This window comes from Quercus lobata, chromosome 5 (assembly GCF_001633185.2).
Source record: "Quercus lobata isolate SW786 chromosome 5, ValleyOak3.0 Primary Assembly, whole genome shotgun sequence".
NCBI lineage: Eukaryota > Viridiplantae > Streptophyta > Magnoliopsida > Fagales > Fagaceae > Quercus > Quercus lobata.
Genome location: NC_044908.1, coordinates 56,968,897 through 56,986,808, shown reverse-complemented (window position 1 = coordinate 56,986,808; position 17,912 = coordinate 56,968,897). Strand labels below are relative to the sequence as shown.

The 17,912-nt window shown below is 35.1% G+C and overlaps 1 protein-coding gene across 7 annotated transcripts; it reads left to right on the top strand.

Moving 5' to 3' along the window:
- The first annotated feature begins 360 nt into the window (after window positions 1–360).
- LOC115989724 (phospholipid hydroperoxide glutathione peroxidase 1, chloroplastic-like) lies at window positions 361–17,157 on the top strand. 7 transcript variants are annotated; one of them, XM_031113550.1, is made up of 6 exons: window positions 361–728; window positions 1,267–1,343; window positions 1,466–1,527; window positions 2,389–2,507; window positions 2,593–2,760; window positions 16,864–17,033. In XM_031113550.1, the coding sequence occupies exons 1-6, from the start codon at window positions 495–497 to the stop codon at window positions 17,017–17,019; spliced, it is 816 nt and encodes a 271-aa protein (XP_030969410.1). In that variant the 5' UTR covers window positions 361–494; the 3' UTR covers window positions 17,020–17,033. The 7 variants fall into 7 exon arrangements, with proteins under 7 accessions (XP_030969410.1, XP_030969412.1, XP_030969411.1 ...); XM_031113552.1 differs by lacking the exon at window positions 16,864–17,033 and adding an exon at window positions 5,667–5,969 and having other exon boundaries at window positions 362–728; XM_031113557.1 differs by lacking the exon at window positions 16,864–17,033 and adding an exon at window positions 17,123–17,157 and having other exon boundaries at window positions 363–728.
- The last annotated feature ends 755 nt before the right edge of the window (window positions 17,158–17,912 follow it).

Sequence of the window (17,912 nt, the reverse complement as noted above, 5' to 3'; positions counted from 1 at the left end):
GGTACTATTTACACATTTAAAAATTATTTTGCTACAGTATTTTCAGTTTTAAGTTTTAAGTTTCAGCAAAATAAGTTCTATCCAAACAACCCCTATATCAAGTTGGTTATAAAAATGTTATGAAAAAGTTAGTATATATAACATTACTCATAATTGTTTTTATAAAATTTCAACTTAGAATATTTATTTTTAATAATTGTATACTTTATCACTAAATTAAAATACTAGTCGATTTTTGATGGAAGTAAAATTGACTGCTAATGTCTTAGTCAACCATAAAATTTTAGGTTGCTTCGAATTTTTTCTTTACAATGTGACCCATGTGGGAGATGACATATAAAATACCACGTGTAAGCACAAGCTCCACTGAAGTAGCTACGGGACTCTGGAGTCCACGATTTACATTCAACTAACTAGCAAGCTCCTTGATTGATTACGTTGTGCAACTCCGAACTCCAAAGCCAAAGTTCCAAACCAAAACAAACAGACAAAAAATGGCTTCCATGCCTTTCTCTGCTTCTCTTCATGCTTGCTTGCAACCCAAAATGATTCCAACTTCTCCAAAATGGACTTCAATTGCCTCATTTCGGTCCTCCAAATCAGCCATTTCTCAACATGGGTTCTCCTTGCAATCCTCAACTTTTCCTGGGTTTCTTCTCAATTCTCGTTCTTTCTCAGTCAACGCCAGAGCCACTACAGAGAAGACTATCTATGATTTCAATGTCAAAGTAAAAGTGTTTTGAGGAACAATAAAGAACTCATTTTTTGTTTGTTCCCTTTCACTTTTTTCTTTCTTTTTAGTTTTAAAATTATGGTTATTGTTTGAATTTGGACTCTTCTTTGATGTTTTTGAGTTCTGGCTTATGGGTATTGGGTGTCGAATGACTTACAAGCATTTGAGAGTATTTATGCCATGTAATTGAATGGGTGTGTGTATATAGGAGTTTCAAGCATTTAATTAGATGTGACAAAAGGAAAATATCTAAATGTTTGAATTAGTGCACTTGGACAAGTAAGGAAGAAATAGCCAACTTTATAGCTGGCTCGCTGAGAAACGAAAGTCTAGAAGTTGGTGTGTGTGTGTGTTTTCTTTTTTTGCAAAAAAGTCTAGTTGTTTTGGATGGGTGTATACGTGAATTGGTATCAATGACTTGAAGTGAATTCAATTGTCATTACATTGCTAATTTCTTTATTGATTTAAAAAAGAATATGTACATGTGGTTTCTAATAGTATATCGTGCTTATGCATGGAGATTGTTGATGCAGGATATCGATGGGAAGGATGTTTCTCTTAGCAAGTTTAAGGGAAAGGTTCTCTTGATTGTCAATGTTGCTTCAAAATGGTATGCACGCGTAATTGATGATTTGCAGCTTTGAAATTCTTTTGTTTAAACTATTGAAAATCCCTGTCTCTATGTCGGTCATTCCAATTTGTGATATAACTGGATTTTTTTTTTAATCACAGTGGTTTGACGACTGGAAATTACTCAGAACTGTCTCATATATATGAGAAGTACAAAACTCAAGGTATACAATGGCAATTGGAGATAGTTCCCCGATGTATTTATAATTATTGTAAAGATCTTTGAAAAATTGGTACTTACACCCAATTGAACCATAATTGATGTGTCTGGCTGTTTATGTTTAACTTATCAGAAAATGTCTTCCTGAGTATGTATCCAAAGGCGCCCATAAATTTTAAGTTTCTTCTTTTTTTCTCCATATTCATAGCAATCGAATTGAAGATGGAGGAAACTCTAAAGTTTCAAGTATAAACAGGACAACATTGATAAAGTCTCCTAGTATTTGTAGGCATTTATTTTTATTAATCCTTAACATCCAGGTGCATATTTTAGTATAACAAAATCAAGCAAGTTTTCAGTGGCTGTCAACTATGTTTACCTTTAATGTTCGTGGATGTGGAGTTCATTTAAACATGTTGGGTTGTATTTCTGTATCGAGTTGTCATAAAAATATGCTATCAAGTCATCGTGGCATCAACCCTCCCTGTTCCATTGCTGCATTTTGGTACATGTACTGCGAGGTATGAACTATATATTCATCATAATATTGCTACTCTATATATCTCATACACAGCCAACACATGGTCCACAACTACGAGATGATAGTTGTGATAAATTTTATTGGTCCTGCAAATCTATGATATCTTTTGGGTATATCTGATCAATCATCGTTTTATTCAAACTTAGGACAACATAAATCATTTCGATGTAATGCATATGAGAAGTTCTAGAAGAAAAAAAAAAGATTTTGTGTTGATTATTGATAAATCCTATTGATCTTTTCTTTGACACACTTGGAAAATTTTTAAGGAAGAAATTGTTTTTCTCATAAATATAGTACTCCTAAACTGTTTTCTCATTGCAGGATTGGAGATTCTAGCTTTCCCTTGCAATCAGTTTGGTGGGCAAGAACCTGGATCAAACCCAGAAATCAAGCAGTTTGCTTGTACAAGGTTTAAAGCAGAATTCCCAATTTTTGATAAGGTGTGTCAAATGCACTGCTCTTCTCTCTATATATAACATAATGTGCTGAGAGCAGTACTCAGATACTATAAATTGTGCACAACAGGTTGATGTCAATGGGCCAAATACAGCTCCAGTTTACCAGTTCCTGAAATCGAGTGCTGGAGGGTTTTTAGGTGATCTTATAAAGTGGAATTTTGAAAAGTTCTTGGTGGACAAAAATGGTAAATTTGTTGAAAGATACCCATCAACAACATCACCTTTTCAAATTGAGGTATTGTTTTCCCTTTTTCTTTGCATTCGGTTCAGAAGTTTTGGAAGTTCCTTGTTATTTATATACCGGTTGAAATAACAATGGTGATGAATCTGTTTAGCCTATTTGAAACATACCAAGACTCCTAACTGTTAAAAAAACTAGTGTAATTTCTTTGGAGATATGGCCAAATGACACACTTTCATAATACAAGAAGGAAATATAAAATGGCTTATCAGAAAAAATGAAAAAAAGAAAAAAAAAGGAGATATATAAAATGAAAAATTTTCGAACTAGGTCATGTTTGGAAGTTAACATGAGAGCTACCATCTTTTTTAGATCACCTGCTTATTGACACTTAGAGCTTTGAAAAAGAGTGTTACTGAATTTAAAAACATAATGATGTAGGACAACCTAGGCTTCCCACCTAGATTAGTCCTACCAAAGAACCTTAGGCTTCCCACCTAAGGTGTTTGGAATCACCACCAAACAAATAAGATGCAATCTCTGCAAATAATCTCAACAATAAGAATAGTCTATCTTACGAAAGAAATCATCTGGAGCTTTATATGCAACTTCCAGGAATCACAAAGATAAAGATAAACTCTCCTAAACAAATCATAAACAATTTCAAATATTAATTTGATAATCCTAAACAATCTCAAATACTAATCCAATAATCCTAAACAAATGATAATGATAAACTACTAATCCTAACCAAACTCAAATACCAATCCAAACTAAACAAATAACTACGTTACAATCTGAAATTATCCACTGAAAATATAAAATGAAATATTGAGATAACTTTTGGTATGTTCTTGCATTATACTCCCCTGGTTTAAGAAAACTCGACCTCGAGTTTTGTAGTGATGAAGAATTAAAACTTTGGTGCTTAATACTTCCTTTAGATCAGAAATCACCCTAGGAAGGGCTGAGAGTAGAATAACCTTCAATTCCATGACACCATAGAACTCCTCTAGAAACACAAAATCAATGTGTTGAACAGGCACAATTTTATCTTGAATCATAGTATCAACCTTTTGGACTTCAACAACCTGTAGATGTTCCTCAACCTCATGGATCATGAAGGGCTCAATACCACTTTCATCAGAATCAACCTCCACATCAAGTGCACCCTCTAAATCTTCGCTCACTTTTTGAAATTTCTCTTCTTGTGTAGACTCTAGAATAGGTTTTTCTTGCTGCATGAATGTTGAAACATCATCTATTGGCACTTGTACCTCTATTTCAACATTAGTCTTTGGTGGAACCTGAGCATCCTTTTTCTGAGTAGAAGAGTCTAGCAAAACCATTATTTTTCTTAAGTCTTGAGCTATGGTAGTGAGTTCTTGACAGAAGGATGAGGTGTTTTCTTGCTGAATACTGTCTCTGTGGTGTAGAAAATTCCCAGGAGAGGATTGAGGTTGATAATTCTCTTGATAGCATTGGGGAACATATTTCTCTCTAAGTATTTGTTTCATTTCATTCCAATCAGTTATGGCAGGCTTGCTCCTTCCTTTGAGATTATTCTCAATACTACGCCAAAAGTCTCTAGCTCTACTTCTCAATTTCAACCTGGCAAACCTAACCTTATTAGCATCTGGCAGACATATTTGATCAAAGAATTGATCCATCTCATCTAACCAATTAATGAAGGTCCATGGATTTGGATGTCCATCAAATATTGGTGCTTCTGAGATTACCATGATTCACTGGAATGGACTTTCAACAATCTGAAATGAACATGGGCTTGGTAATCTGGGCTTTGCCTGGTGCTCTGTACTGATCATTATGTGGGGCTTGATAAGCGTGGCTTGTAATTGAACTCTAGTGTCTGCTGGAACTTTTCTGCCTTTGACCTTTTTTTTTTTTTTTTGAAATACAATAAAGAAAGACTACAATATAAAACTAAAATTTGCTAGTGTCAAATAGTAACACGTCAAACTGAAACATTTAACACTGAAACTAAAAGAAACTAGAAACAGAGGAAAACTAAAAGAGAAGAAGTGGCGGAGCAATCACAAAACATCGCTGGAGTTGACGGCAAAGAGGCAGCATGGGCTCGTTGGCGATGACTATCAGCGGCACTCGAAGGTGGAGATCAGAGCTGGTGAGTCAGATTGCAGTGCTTTGTGAAGTGGGATGGTGGCGGGTAGTGTTTCGGCAATGGGTTGTGCAATGGTGTCATTCCATTGGTGGGATCGGCAGCATGGTGTTGGCTTTCAACTCTCTTGTTCTTAATCTGTCAGGTTGAAGTTGTGGATCTGAATATATATATATATATATATATATTTTTTTTTTTTCTGGTGGTGAGTATGGCAGTGGGTTGTTAGTCATGATTTTGGGTTGCTGAAAGGGGTAATCGGGTTGGGCTCTGATACCAAGTTGATGTAGGACAACCTAGGCTTCTCACCTAGATTAGTCCTACTGAAGAACCTTAGGCTTCCCACCTAAGGTGTTTGGAATCACCACCAAACAAATAAGATGCAATCTCTGCAAATAATCTCAGTAATAATAATAGTCTGTCCTACAAAAGAAATCATCTAGAGCTTTATATGCAGTTTCTAGGAATCACAAAGATAAGGATAAACTCTCCTAAACAAATCATGAACAATTTCAAATTCTAATTTGATAATCCTAAACAATCTCAAATACTAATCTAATAATCCTAAACAAATGATAATGATAAACTACTAATCCTAACCAAACTCAAATACCAATCCAAACTAAACAAATAACACGTTACAATCTGAAATTATCCACTAAAAATATAAAATGAAATATTGAGATAACTTTTGGTTATGCTCCTGCATTACATAACATGTTTCAAATGCATCTAATGGTTTCCCAAATTTACTGGCCGAGGAAATTTTATTAGTATTCTAGTATATATTAAGGTTTCATATCCCTAATATGATGGTCAGGTGTTTACATTCGCTCTTCACTGCAATCCATTCAAAATATATGATTATTGATGGCATTTCACTCCTCCAAGTTGACTTTTAGTAAATGGATGAACCTTTTGGGATCTGGTATGAATTGTTGACTTCTATTAGAATTGTTGTTTACCAGGTATAAGTTTCGAAGTATTAATAACCTTCAATCCATAAGTACACATTATTCAGAACTTTATAATTTATGTAGTCAACCAAGACTGAGATTTAAGCCACTACAAAACTCTCTGGTTAGTTTACATTTAATAAGGCCGTTACTCGCCATTGATTTAATTTCCTCTACTTTTTTTCTTTTTTTTTGTTTTTTTTTTGGGGGGAGGGGGGGGAGTTTGTTTTGATGCTAAAGGTAGTTAATTCACTTACATAGTTATCAAAGCAGCACCCTTAGGTAGAATCAGTTCTGAAATTGAAACCTTTTGTTCTTTTGTGACATATCAATGGTACTATGTGAGAGTTTAAGATACAAAGGCCAATGAATCATTGGTATCATGTGATGGCATGTGTACATAAAGGTTTTTTTGTGTTTCTGAGACTAATTGGCATGGAAACTTCAGATCAATTGTTTAGTTTTTGATAATGAGTGTGTATCCTGTCATATGTAAAGAGCACTGGAAGGAATTGTTGTATGCTTCTCTGATTCATTGCATAAATTATTTCAAAAGGATATCCAAAGGCATGCATGCATTATCTTTTGAATCAAGGGCAAAAGAATGTATGGGAATATGTAGATATCTGGATTAGTCGTTCATCTCATAGTTGTATTTTCTGTGAGTTATTGGTGATATATATATATATACACACTTACAATTTACAGAGTTGGTTTCTTCCTTCCCTTTCCCGACCCCTAATTTTCTTTTGTGTTATTAGTAAAAATTGCTTTAATTTAAATCTACAACAAGTGACTCTCTTGGGGTTTGTATTAACTTGCCTTATTTGTGAGGCTGAAAAGTGAAATTAAAAGTTGAATAAAACTTAGTACAGTTTCATAGATGTAGTATGTTATGAACAAATAATAAACTAACAACGAGTGTTTGTCTCTTAGTTTCTTTGTTACTAAGAGAGAGTGGTTTTCAACCATCTTCTCTTAGGCTGTAGAATTGTTTTGTCCCATTTATCTTGAAGGTGTTTAGTCCTCCAGAGGCAACAAGCATGTCTCTTGAGCTTATGGGTTCTTTCTTCGTGGTTTTATTGGGAAACAATAGTTTTTTTATTTTTTCTTTCATGGAGAACTTAACAAAAAACTAGAGCAACCTTTCTCTCAACTAGAGCAACTTTTCTCTCAACGAAAGAGAAGGTGTAGGCTTCACCCTTAGAAATCAATTTCATTCTTCTAAGTTTATTATAGCTGCCAAGTTGTTGACGAAATATGTCTTAAACATGGATATGGTGGCTAGAACCTTTAGGTAGCTTTGGTGATCAATCGGTGGCTTTAAGATTCGTAGTCTTGAGGACCACATTGTTTTGTTTGTTTTCAGTAATCCTGTTGATGTGAATCAGATTATCCAAAGTGAACCATGGTGTTTTGACAAACACCTGGTGGTTATGAAGAAGTATGACAATGACGGCCCGATACGTGATATCCTTTTACTCAAGCCACATTTTGGGTTCAAGTTCACGACATCCGTATCAGGTTTATGACCAAGACTGTGGCTGAAAGTATTTGTGATACTATTGAGCTAGTGTGTTGATCCACGGGATGTGCTAATAAGGAGGGAGGTAGTTTTATGCAGGGTTACTCTGGATGTTTCCTTGCCTCTATGCCGAGGTCGTGTGGTGACTTTGGAGAATGGGAACAAGGTTTAGGTTAGTTTCAAGTATGAACGACTGCCGAATATCTGTTTTTGGTGTAGTTGCCTAGACCATGATGATAAGGATTATGTGCTATAGATTCAAAGCAAAGGTACCCTATCTCCTGACCAGAGACAATATGGGCAAAGTTTACATGCGTCCCTGTAAAGATCCTGTAACAAACCTATGGTTTTTGTCCCTAGTTATTATGATAAAATTGACAGTTTTTAAGGAGGAAGACAATCGAGAAAGTTGATGGCTTAACCTTGGGAGCAGAGGATGTTGGCCACACTCCCCTGGAGGTGAATCATCCAAATATGGCAATGGATACTCATGATGGAGCCACTAAAGAGGAAGATTATCTCTCCCAATCAGTCTCAGTATCGGGTACTAACCCAATAGTTGGTTGGGATCAAGTTTCCTCCAAGTCCACTCCTCATATTGAGTCATTCCTCAATGGAGGCCAAATTCCAGCTTATGCTTCTATGTCTAAAAGAGATACTTTGTTGGGAAGTCCATGTTTTTGAATCAAATTTTGTAGTGAAAAATTCGGGCCAGTTTGAAGGTGGTGATCTTTTTTGGCTAAGTTGCAGGAAATTGATCGTGATCTTCAGAAATTTGATAATCTAGTGGGCAAGAATCCATGTGGTGATAATGTGGTGGTTGAAAAATCATCCCTTCAATCACTTGATATTCATCCTGATTATGGTGTTGAGTTCTTGGGGATCATCAAGGCAGGTGTGGTCAATAATTTGTCATGTGATAAGGTGCAGCAAATCAAGGGACCTACTAAAGATCTGGGCCTATCAGATGGAACCTTGGCCTATTTTGAGTTGCTAGCTAGGCCTAAGCTAGTGACTCCCACCATTCCTCACTTAAGCCCTTATGTTACTAAAGCCTAGAGATCCTCTCCAAGATATTTCAAACTATCTCTGGCCAAGAGTGAGGTAAAGTCTAACGCGTTCCGCACTTTGGGGGCTTAATCTCATCGTACCTATCCATTCGCCCTTAAACAAATACATTTGGGACTTTGCTGAATACATTTGGGACTTTGCTGCCACTAAGTAATTTAATAAGTGGGCGGAAGAAACTCCACTCAAGAAAGCAATGGGAATGGCTATAGGCAACTCCATCAAGGAGTATATCAATCGGTGTTTTGGCATCTCGCAGAAGATCATAAGCGGCAACAATATATCTCGCTTATACCAATTTTCAGAGTCAAGCACTATAAAAAATTAAGAAGCCTACGAACTATCTTATTATCCAAATATGGTGAGACCCTTACATGTGAAGGTGCAATGCTTTCAATAAGGTAGGGAAAGCCAATGCTTTCTCCCAATGAAAAACCTATAATTTATTCTTACGGCAATGCCTCTGCACGAGAGTGAAAATACTCTTAATAAGTTAAGGAAAGTCAATCACATACTCCCACAATGGTAAGCCTTATCTAATGGTTAGGAAGCCAATAATACGTTTCATTATGGCGATACCCTTACTTGCGAGGCACAACTAGCCCTCGACAAGGTAGGAAAGCCAATGCATCCTCAAAGGCAAGCCCTACCAAATGATTAGGAAGCTAACAAGATGTCATATAATTCATATGTGGCAAAATCCCTACATGCAAGGGTGAAATGCCTCCAACAAGGTAGGGAAAGCCAAATTTTCTTATAGTTCAAGTATGATGATCCACTACATGCGTGGACATAACCATCCCTCAAAATATGGGAAAGTCGTCGCAACAAATCCATACCTCATTGCCACATGATAATTTGTTATATGCGAGGATAAAACTCCTCCTCAAGAAAATGCCAAAACTGTGCATTCTATAAGTCGCTATATGAAAGAATGTGATATCTTCAAAATGTGATCTCAATACAAGCCGCTATCTATGAGAACGCAATTAGCCTCTATAAAATGGTGACACACAAGTGCACTATGACTTGCAACACAGCCCATATGTGGGGGCTTGTTGAAACTAATGAAATAGCAACCTAACACATGTCAAGTATAAGTCTACTACCAAGCAGCAAGGCAAGTTTCAACATATACGAGTTGTTTGCGAAATTAAAATATGCCCATCAATAGAGCGCTGAAAAAACGGTGCACAAACGGCAAGATGTACATTGCACCAATACCTGTCCGCAACAACGTAGCAACCACGTGTCTACTAACTTACCCAAGCAAATGTAATGACATATCAAACAAAATTCACTTCCAAGTATACACTAAACTAGTCAAGGCAAGATATCCAAATTGACAAAGTATTCACATCTTGTCGAAACAAGTCGTTCTCAAAATGATGTACACAACTCATCAATACATAGGCGAGTCATTCTCATGTGGTGATGTGATCATGAGTTTTCAAAACTATGCTACTCAATCACAAGCAAAACATGCTCAAAGCCTATTAAGTAGAGATGCAAATCTATTCACATGGTACACCATACAAACAATTCACATCATTGAGGTACAAATCATTCTTTTCATTCCAAAATTCCAAATTATATGTTGAGACATCATATATGTGTTTATTCGTACAACATACAAATTGCATCTACTAACCATGACAGCCCAAGCTCAAAGTTTCAAGAAATACCACTAAATAAGAGCTACTCTATACATAAGTGAGCTATCTACAAAAGTGAAATACAGGAGAATATGTTTCCAAGGTAGTATCCCCTATAACACATTACAACTAACTCGAGTTCTAAAGGTTTCAACAAATTCAAGAAACAAAAGAAATGAAAAAGAAAGGGGGACTCAAAAAAGATGAAGACTTGCAATAATATCCAAATTTATTTCATTTGAAACACTCACTTGCAATTGATCTATCTCAGAATTCAAGCTCCAAGTTTCTATCTCTAACCAAAAAAATATGATTGTCAAAAGACGCAAGTTGAACTTTAAAGCCTCACTTGATCCATGTATCGACAAGGCAGTGGAGGTGTGTGTTACTTGCCATTGATTTATTTTCTTCTTCTTCTTTTCTTTTTTTATTTTATTTTATTTTTTTTTAATTTTGGGTTGGGGTTTTTTGGGGGGGGGGGGTGTGGAGTTTGTTTTGATGCTAAAGGCAGTTAATTCACTGACATAGTTATCAAAGCAGCACCCTTAAGTAGAACTAGTTCTGAAATTGAAACCTTTTGTTCTTTTGTGACATATCAATGATACTATGTGATATTTTAAGATGCAAAGGCCAATGAATAATTGGTATCATGTGATGGCATGTGTATATAAATGTTTTTTGTGTTTCTGAGACTAATTGGCATGGAAACTTCAAATCAATTGTTTAGTTTTAGCTAATGAGTGTGTATCCTATCATATGTAAAGAGCACTGGAAGGAATTGTTGTATGCTTCTTTGATTCATTGCATACATTATTTTAGAAGGATACCCAAAGGCTCCTCGCGGCATGAACATAGAGCTGCAAAGGCATGCATGCATTTTCTGTTGAATCAGGCAAAAGAATGTATGAGAATAGATATCTAGATTAGTTGTTCATCTCATAGTTGTATTTTATCTACGAGTTATTGGTGATATACTTAAAATTTACAGAGTTGGTTTCTTCCTTTCCTATCCCGACCCCCAATTTTCTGTTGTTTTATTAGTAAAAATTGCTTTAATTCAGATCTTTAATTCAACTTGGTGTAATTTTAAGAAATCTTACACAACCCAATAATATGTTATTGAATTCATATTTGAGAAATCTCACCATTGGATTACATGTTTTATTTGTTCTTAATATGCATGTCAATTTTCATGTCAATCAAATGCTATATACCATTCAATCAATAAATTCATATTTTATGCATTATTTTAAATTATAAAAATCTTGAATTTAAATGATTGATTGAGGACATAGTTATTGATCTTTGATCATCTTAAAATTTGGCAAGCATAGAGAATTTACGAAGATAATATTATCCAACAGTAGATTTTTCAATTAAAAATTTTTTGGTGTAACATACCTTAAAGTTACACTAGGTGTAATTTGAACCCATTAAAAAGTACTATAGTTTTGTGAATTTGTACGGTCAGATCTCATAGTCATAATACACAACTAATATGAATTGATAACCATTTATATTGTAAATTAGTTGACTAAGCAAATACATTATGTTGAAATGAGAGGATCAATGATAATCAAAGTAATTTTTGCTAGCTTAATCAGTTTATGATTCTCTTCTGTTATCGATGATTCACATATAGAGGGACTCCTTCAGTATATATCTTCACAATCTATAGCTTAATCAAATGTTGTCTCTCAATAGAGAAAGTTAAAGTAACCACAAATAGCAAGATGGCAAGTTCATCAAATGTTCGACGCCAACAAGAAATGGACCAAAAAGGGTTCAAAGTTACTAATGATAGCCATGGTACCATCTATTGCAACTTTATGTTGTTTGCAGTAACTTCAACCTTAGAAGGTGATGCTTTGGCAATGAGATTGGACTTTTGAATGAAAATCCCAATGGCGGCACCGCGATTGTCTAAACCAAAGTCATCCTACAAGAAACCAAAGTATAACGCACTCAATATACTATTATACTCTATAAACAATGAAGAAAATATGTGACTTACCAAGTGATATACTATTATATGCGCTCAACAATGGAGTATCTCCCAAAGTACACTTATTCTACGTAATACGACAATGCAACGCACTCAACAATCTCTATTGGCATGAAAAGGGGTTGGCAGTAATGTTGGCACTCATACAAACGGAGCTAATGCCTGTGTAAAGCATCGAGTTCATCGACAATTATATAGAAGGAATAATGCCTGTAATATTGCCACAAGCAGCCTAAGCATTGCCACAAACATAAGCATCTTTGTACTGAATGAGAAGTACTCTAAGCATGATCAAAGAGTAGATGCTTTATGGAATCACCAATCTTGGCTTCGCCAACACTCTCTAGTAACAAAGCTATGGAAAACATGCCTTATGCAATAGTCTCAACACTCAATGCTTTACAATGGTGAAGAGGCCAAACAAGCAATGATAATACTCTAAACATGATATTTCTTGCATATGTGTAAGTTCCTAAGCATTTCAACACTCGACTACCCTTTTCAGCTTTAAAAACATCACGTTTTAATGCATAATGCTTGGAGTGAAGAGAGGGAAAGCTGCTGAGTGCGCCCCTCCTACCCTTTCGTAGTCACCAACAACCCTGTTTTCAATCCCGCACAATCAATAACACCTTCATGTGTCTTAATGTTAACACCCACCCCAATGGTGTCTCAACCAACTATTTCTTCATCATTACAACAAGCACAAAGCAACTACTTGTGACCCTAACTTCCATTTGCATTTTTCTCAAAACCACGATATAAGGGATTGACATCCCACATAGTGGCTACGTCTTATCTCTATACTACATTGACAGGTGATATCTTCACTTCATTCCATCTCAAATGCACTATCCTGAGCCGGCCAGAAATATCGCTTAGCACTCATGGTTAAGGCTTCACCAAAAATATTTTCTAGCTAGCACAATATCATCAAATTGGCCAATAAGCAAGCAGCTCATAAATTGATGCATGCTCAATGCAGTCCAATTTACATAGAGATGCAAGATAGCCTCTCGTTCATCATATTCTTCTCATATGGACCCAAGCCGAGCTTTCACTTTGCTTCCTCGAATTGTTAGCCAAGCATATTACTTATTCTATTCCCAACACCAAGGCTAACTCAATATCATATCAAGTGTGGTCGCTGATTTCTATGTCTTGCAACTATTGGAATCAATGGGGAGTCGATTTTGACATGAAATTAGGCTTCAATTAAAACAAGGACTCAACCTTATGAGTTGGTACCTTGCTTTGGGTCTGTGACTTCCCAAAGAAAATCCATCCTACACAATCAAGGACACAAATTATTCAACACATCACCAAACATATCCAAAGGAAAAAAATTTTAATTTTGGTCTTCATGATCAAACATAACAAATTGTTCTTGAAGGAAACTGTTCCTGGGTCCTTCACAAGAACCTGGTTGCTCTTTCACAACATTAGTGTCACCATCAGATATTGTCTCTTCTGCAACCACCTATAGATGCAAAGCTTGGATTAGTAATATATCATGGAGACACTAAAGTATAATTGGAATTCGTGGAATTCGTAATTGAGACTGTTAAAGACTCATAGGCATCAGTCGTCAGACACTAAATTTGCTTGTTAGGACTTCTGAGTTCTGACTATATTTGCTTGTTGGGACTTCTAAGAGAAGGTGATCCTAATGCCAAACGAACAATACTTCCTTCACCAGAGCTATAAAGTAGAGGAACATAAGTGGGCCCACCACTTACTAGTGTTAACGAATGAGCGAGCCATCCATTTGTTTTGGTATTATTCAGACTTCTACGGATCCAAGAACCATTAGGTCCACATTATGCTCTAGGCCTCTAATGAGCCAGCCTAGTTGTTAACAAATGAGCCAGCCCAATTTTTAACAAGCTGCATTGACAAAGAAAAGGCTATACAAAATTACAAATGCAAACCTAAAGAAAAATAAAAAATGAAGGGAAAATGGTGTGGAGGCTATAGTTTATCTAAAGAAAAGCAATATAAGAACTAGTTTCATCATACGCGCTTCACACGTGCAATGAGGCTCCTTTTTTTTTTTTTAGTGGTCGTAGCCAAAAAAAAAAAAAAAGCCTCATTGCACGTGTGAAGCGCGTATGATGAAACTAGTTCTTATATTACTTTTCTTTAGATAACCTATAGCCTCCACGCCATTTTCCCTTCGTTTTTTTATTTTTCTTTAGGTTTGCATTTGTAATTTTGTATAGCCTTTTCTTTGTCAATGCAGCTTGTTAAAAATTGGGCTGGCTAATCTATGTTTTTTTTATTTTATATATATAATTTTTATTTTGAGAATCTAATTTAAAAGTGGATAAATAAATTTAAAAATCAACAAGAGAGTGACCCTATTTTTTAGGCAATGTTTTAGTGGAAGTTAGGGTTGTATTTTTACCGGATTGTCCTTTAGTTTTGTTTCTACTTAAACATAGAGATGTAGGGGTATTTTAGAACAAAAAAAAAAAAAATCCAATTCAAATAGGAGAAGTCCTTTAAATAGTAGTATAGATAATGTAATTCTTATATGTGAAAGCCTATCGGCTGAATTGATACATGGACATGAAGCTTGAAGCTGGCAAAACACAACTTCAATTGGTTACTACACAACTCTTCTTGGGTTTCTTCAATCGGTGACCTTTCTACAGGTGGACTCCACGAGTCATGATACTTCTACAAATGGGCTTCCTTGACCCATATTTTCTCAACCAAAAAAAAAAAAAAATGGAGCATTTGGGTAAACTAATTCTCAAACTTGCAACATTTTCAAGTAATGGGAAACATCTACTCACACACATGCTGCAAGCATCATGCATGCTCGAGGGGTTGATCAGTGGCGAATGATCAGTAGGACTGAGGGGGGCCTTGGCGCAACCCCCCCCCCCCCCCCAAACAAAATTTTGAAAAAAATTAATTTTTTTTTGGAATTATCCTAAATAATTTGAAAATTTTTAAATGAACCTTATCATTTTGGCCCCCCATACCCAATAATATACATATATATATATATATATATATATATTTAAGAAAGTATAAAAATAAACATAACATTCATTTAAATAGAATACAATTCATAAATATATATGTCAAAAAATTACAATAATTAAACATTTAACATCTTTAAAATGAACACGTAGGTATTTTAACAATTACCTCAGCAAATGAAAAGGAAAAAAAAAAAAAAAAATCTAATTTTCATCCAAACACATCTAGGGTTTACTTGTGCTACAACAATAGAAAAATTGAAAGGTCAGAAGTTTTGTTGATTCGCTGCACCACCAAGTTCCCCCCACATTTTGCAGAAAATTTTGCTCTTAGTGCTCTCACAGGTGATTGTCTCTCTCTGTCTACGTTGGCATTGGCCTTCTTCTTTTGTCCGTTTAGTTCTTTTCCTTTTCCCACTACTACAATTTTGTGTTTACAATATAAAAAGTAAAAGTTCTGTGTGACTAGACAAGACAAAAAATAGTGAAAGACAAGCTTAAACCTTCTGTGGGCCCTTCACCCCTATGTAGTGCTCTTGTTTTCCTTTATATTTCATTTGCTTTGTTTTGATTTCCTTATAATATATTATTACTGTGCTTCCACTACGGAGGGCACTACGGAGGATTCATTTGAGTACCCATTAGTTTGTAATAAATGCGATAGATCAAAGCAAAAGGCTTACTACCCTCTTCCATGTGATAGCCAGATGAAGCAATATTCAAAGTCAAAGCTTTAACAATATTAGGATCATCCAAAGCAAGAGTAAGATCAGGATAACAGTTAAAATAAACAGGACCATCATACAAAGAAGCAATGATCATACCAAGAATGCTATCTTTAAAAATCTTAAATCTGGCATCTCTTAAACACATGAGAACAGAAGCATTAATACCCTTTCGGGTAAGCGGTTTAATAGCAACTTGAACCATACCAATATGTAAATAATAGAATTTTTTAGCAGCAATGAAATCATTAATACTCTTTTTAGTGAATAAACAGCATTTTTCATGATTTCTCGAAATAGAGAAAATTTGTTCAACAGTTCTAGCTTTGTAAGCAGAATGAAAAGTACTTTCAACAAAACTAGTTTTATAAATAGTTTTAGTATCAACTTTAGGAATAGTCCATTTACGAAAAGCAGGGATCAACTCATTATCATCAATAGTGTGATCTTCTTCATTTACAATATCAGGAGGACAACTAGTCCTGGAGCTGATAGAGGAGTTAGTTCTCCACAACTTATCCATACTAACCTAGGTTCAACACTCAGTTATCATGTTTTTCTCACAACCGTTGCATTTCGTAACACATACCCTAACCAACCTTATACCTCTCATGCCCTACACGCCCTCACTTGGCTCAAACGGGCCTTACAGTTAGGTTCTAGGACTTCACTTTACGACTAGGGTGGCGCCAACGACGGTAAGAAGGAAAAACAACAACAGAATATCAAGTGTTCGGGTAGACACGGACAAGAGACAAATAACACAACCACACTACCACCAGCCGTATGGTATCAGAGCCACTCTTTTCTGATGATCAAACTCTCATTGTTAGCCTTATTGAACAAAACAATTTCACTAATCAATCTTTGCATATTATTGGTCAACAGCTTGACCGTATTGAAGAAAAAATTGTTGAAAAATCTGTTTCTGTTTTTGGAAAATCTGTTCCTGTTAAAACTGAGAAACCTTTGATTGATTCACCCAGTCAAAGAGAAAAAGTTATGTTTAAAACTTCTCAATCCAAGACTCTTGAAATTGTTGAAAAAATGCTTTCTGATTTAAAAGTTAAAACTGAGGATACCTCTACAGGTACCCCGACTGCTCGAATTATTTCCGAAAAAGAAATTGTTTCTGAAGAAAATACAGATTCTGATGCTGTGTCTTCTGTTTCTTCTGTTCCTGATGGTGAACTTTATAAATGGAATATTGATAGTTTGTCTGAACTGGAAATCGTTACTAAAATGATTCACATGTCTATGGTTAGTATTGCTTATCAAAATAACCATAATCTTGATCAACCTGATATTATTAACTTACTTGTTACTGGTTTTTCTGGTGCTCTTCGTAGATGGTGGGATTCATATATCACTGAAGAATCCAGAGTGTCTATTAAACATGCTGTTAAAAAGAATGATGAATGTTTGCCTATTTTTGATGAAAGTATTGTTTGTAATGGTGTCAATACCTTAATCTATACTATTCTCAACACTTTGTTGGTACTCCATCCAGTATTTCATCTCATGATTATTTAAATGATTTGAGTTGTCCAACTATGTCTGAATACAGATGGTATCAAGATGTTTTTATTTCCAGAGTGATGCTCTGGAAAGATTGTCTTAAGTTTTATTGGAAAGAAAAGTTTATTGACGGTCTGCCTCCTATCTTTGCTCATAAGGTAAAACAAGAATTAGTAAGTAAAAATGATTCTAGTGATTATAATAATTTAACCTATGAAGATATTTTCAATACTATTAAAAAGCTTAGTACCAATAGGTGTAATGATAAAAAATTGTTAAAACACCAATTAAGGTACAAATATAACTTTGTTAAACCTAATTATTTCTATGCTAAGAAGAGACGTGTTAACTGTGGAAAATTTGGATACTTTAATAAAAATTGTAAAAGAAAACCTTGTAATTTAAAAGACAAATTCAACATACTAAATATTGGTAATTCTTCTGATGTTAAAATTGGGAGTAGAGGTTCTTGCTGCAATGTTATTAAAACCAATGTTCTCACCAAGAGTAAAGAGGATAAAACTTTGGAAAAATTTAATAAAAAGAAATCTAAAAGACTGACTATTAATGATTTACAACATGAAATTAATATTGTTAATCAAGAGATAAGCGAATTAAAAC

Coding starts and splice junctions, on each gene's coding strand:
- LOC115989724 (XM_031113550.1), top strand. CDS start 495: ATGGCTTCCATGCCTTTCTCTGCTTCTCTTCATGCTTGCTTGCAACCC. Junction 1,344..1,465: donor GTCAATGTTGCTTCAAAATG/GTATGCACGCGT, acceptor TTTTAATCACAG/TGGTTTGACGACTGGAAATT. Junction 2,761..16,863: donor CATCACCTTTTCAAATTGAG/GTATTGTTTTCC, acceptor ATACCTCTACAG/GTACCCCGACTGCTCGAATT.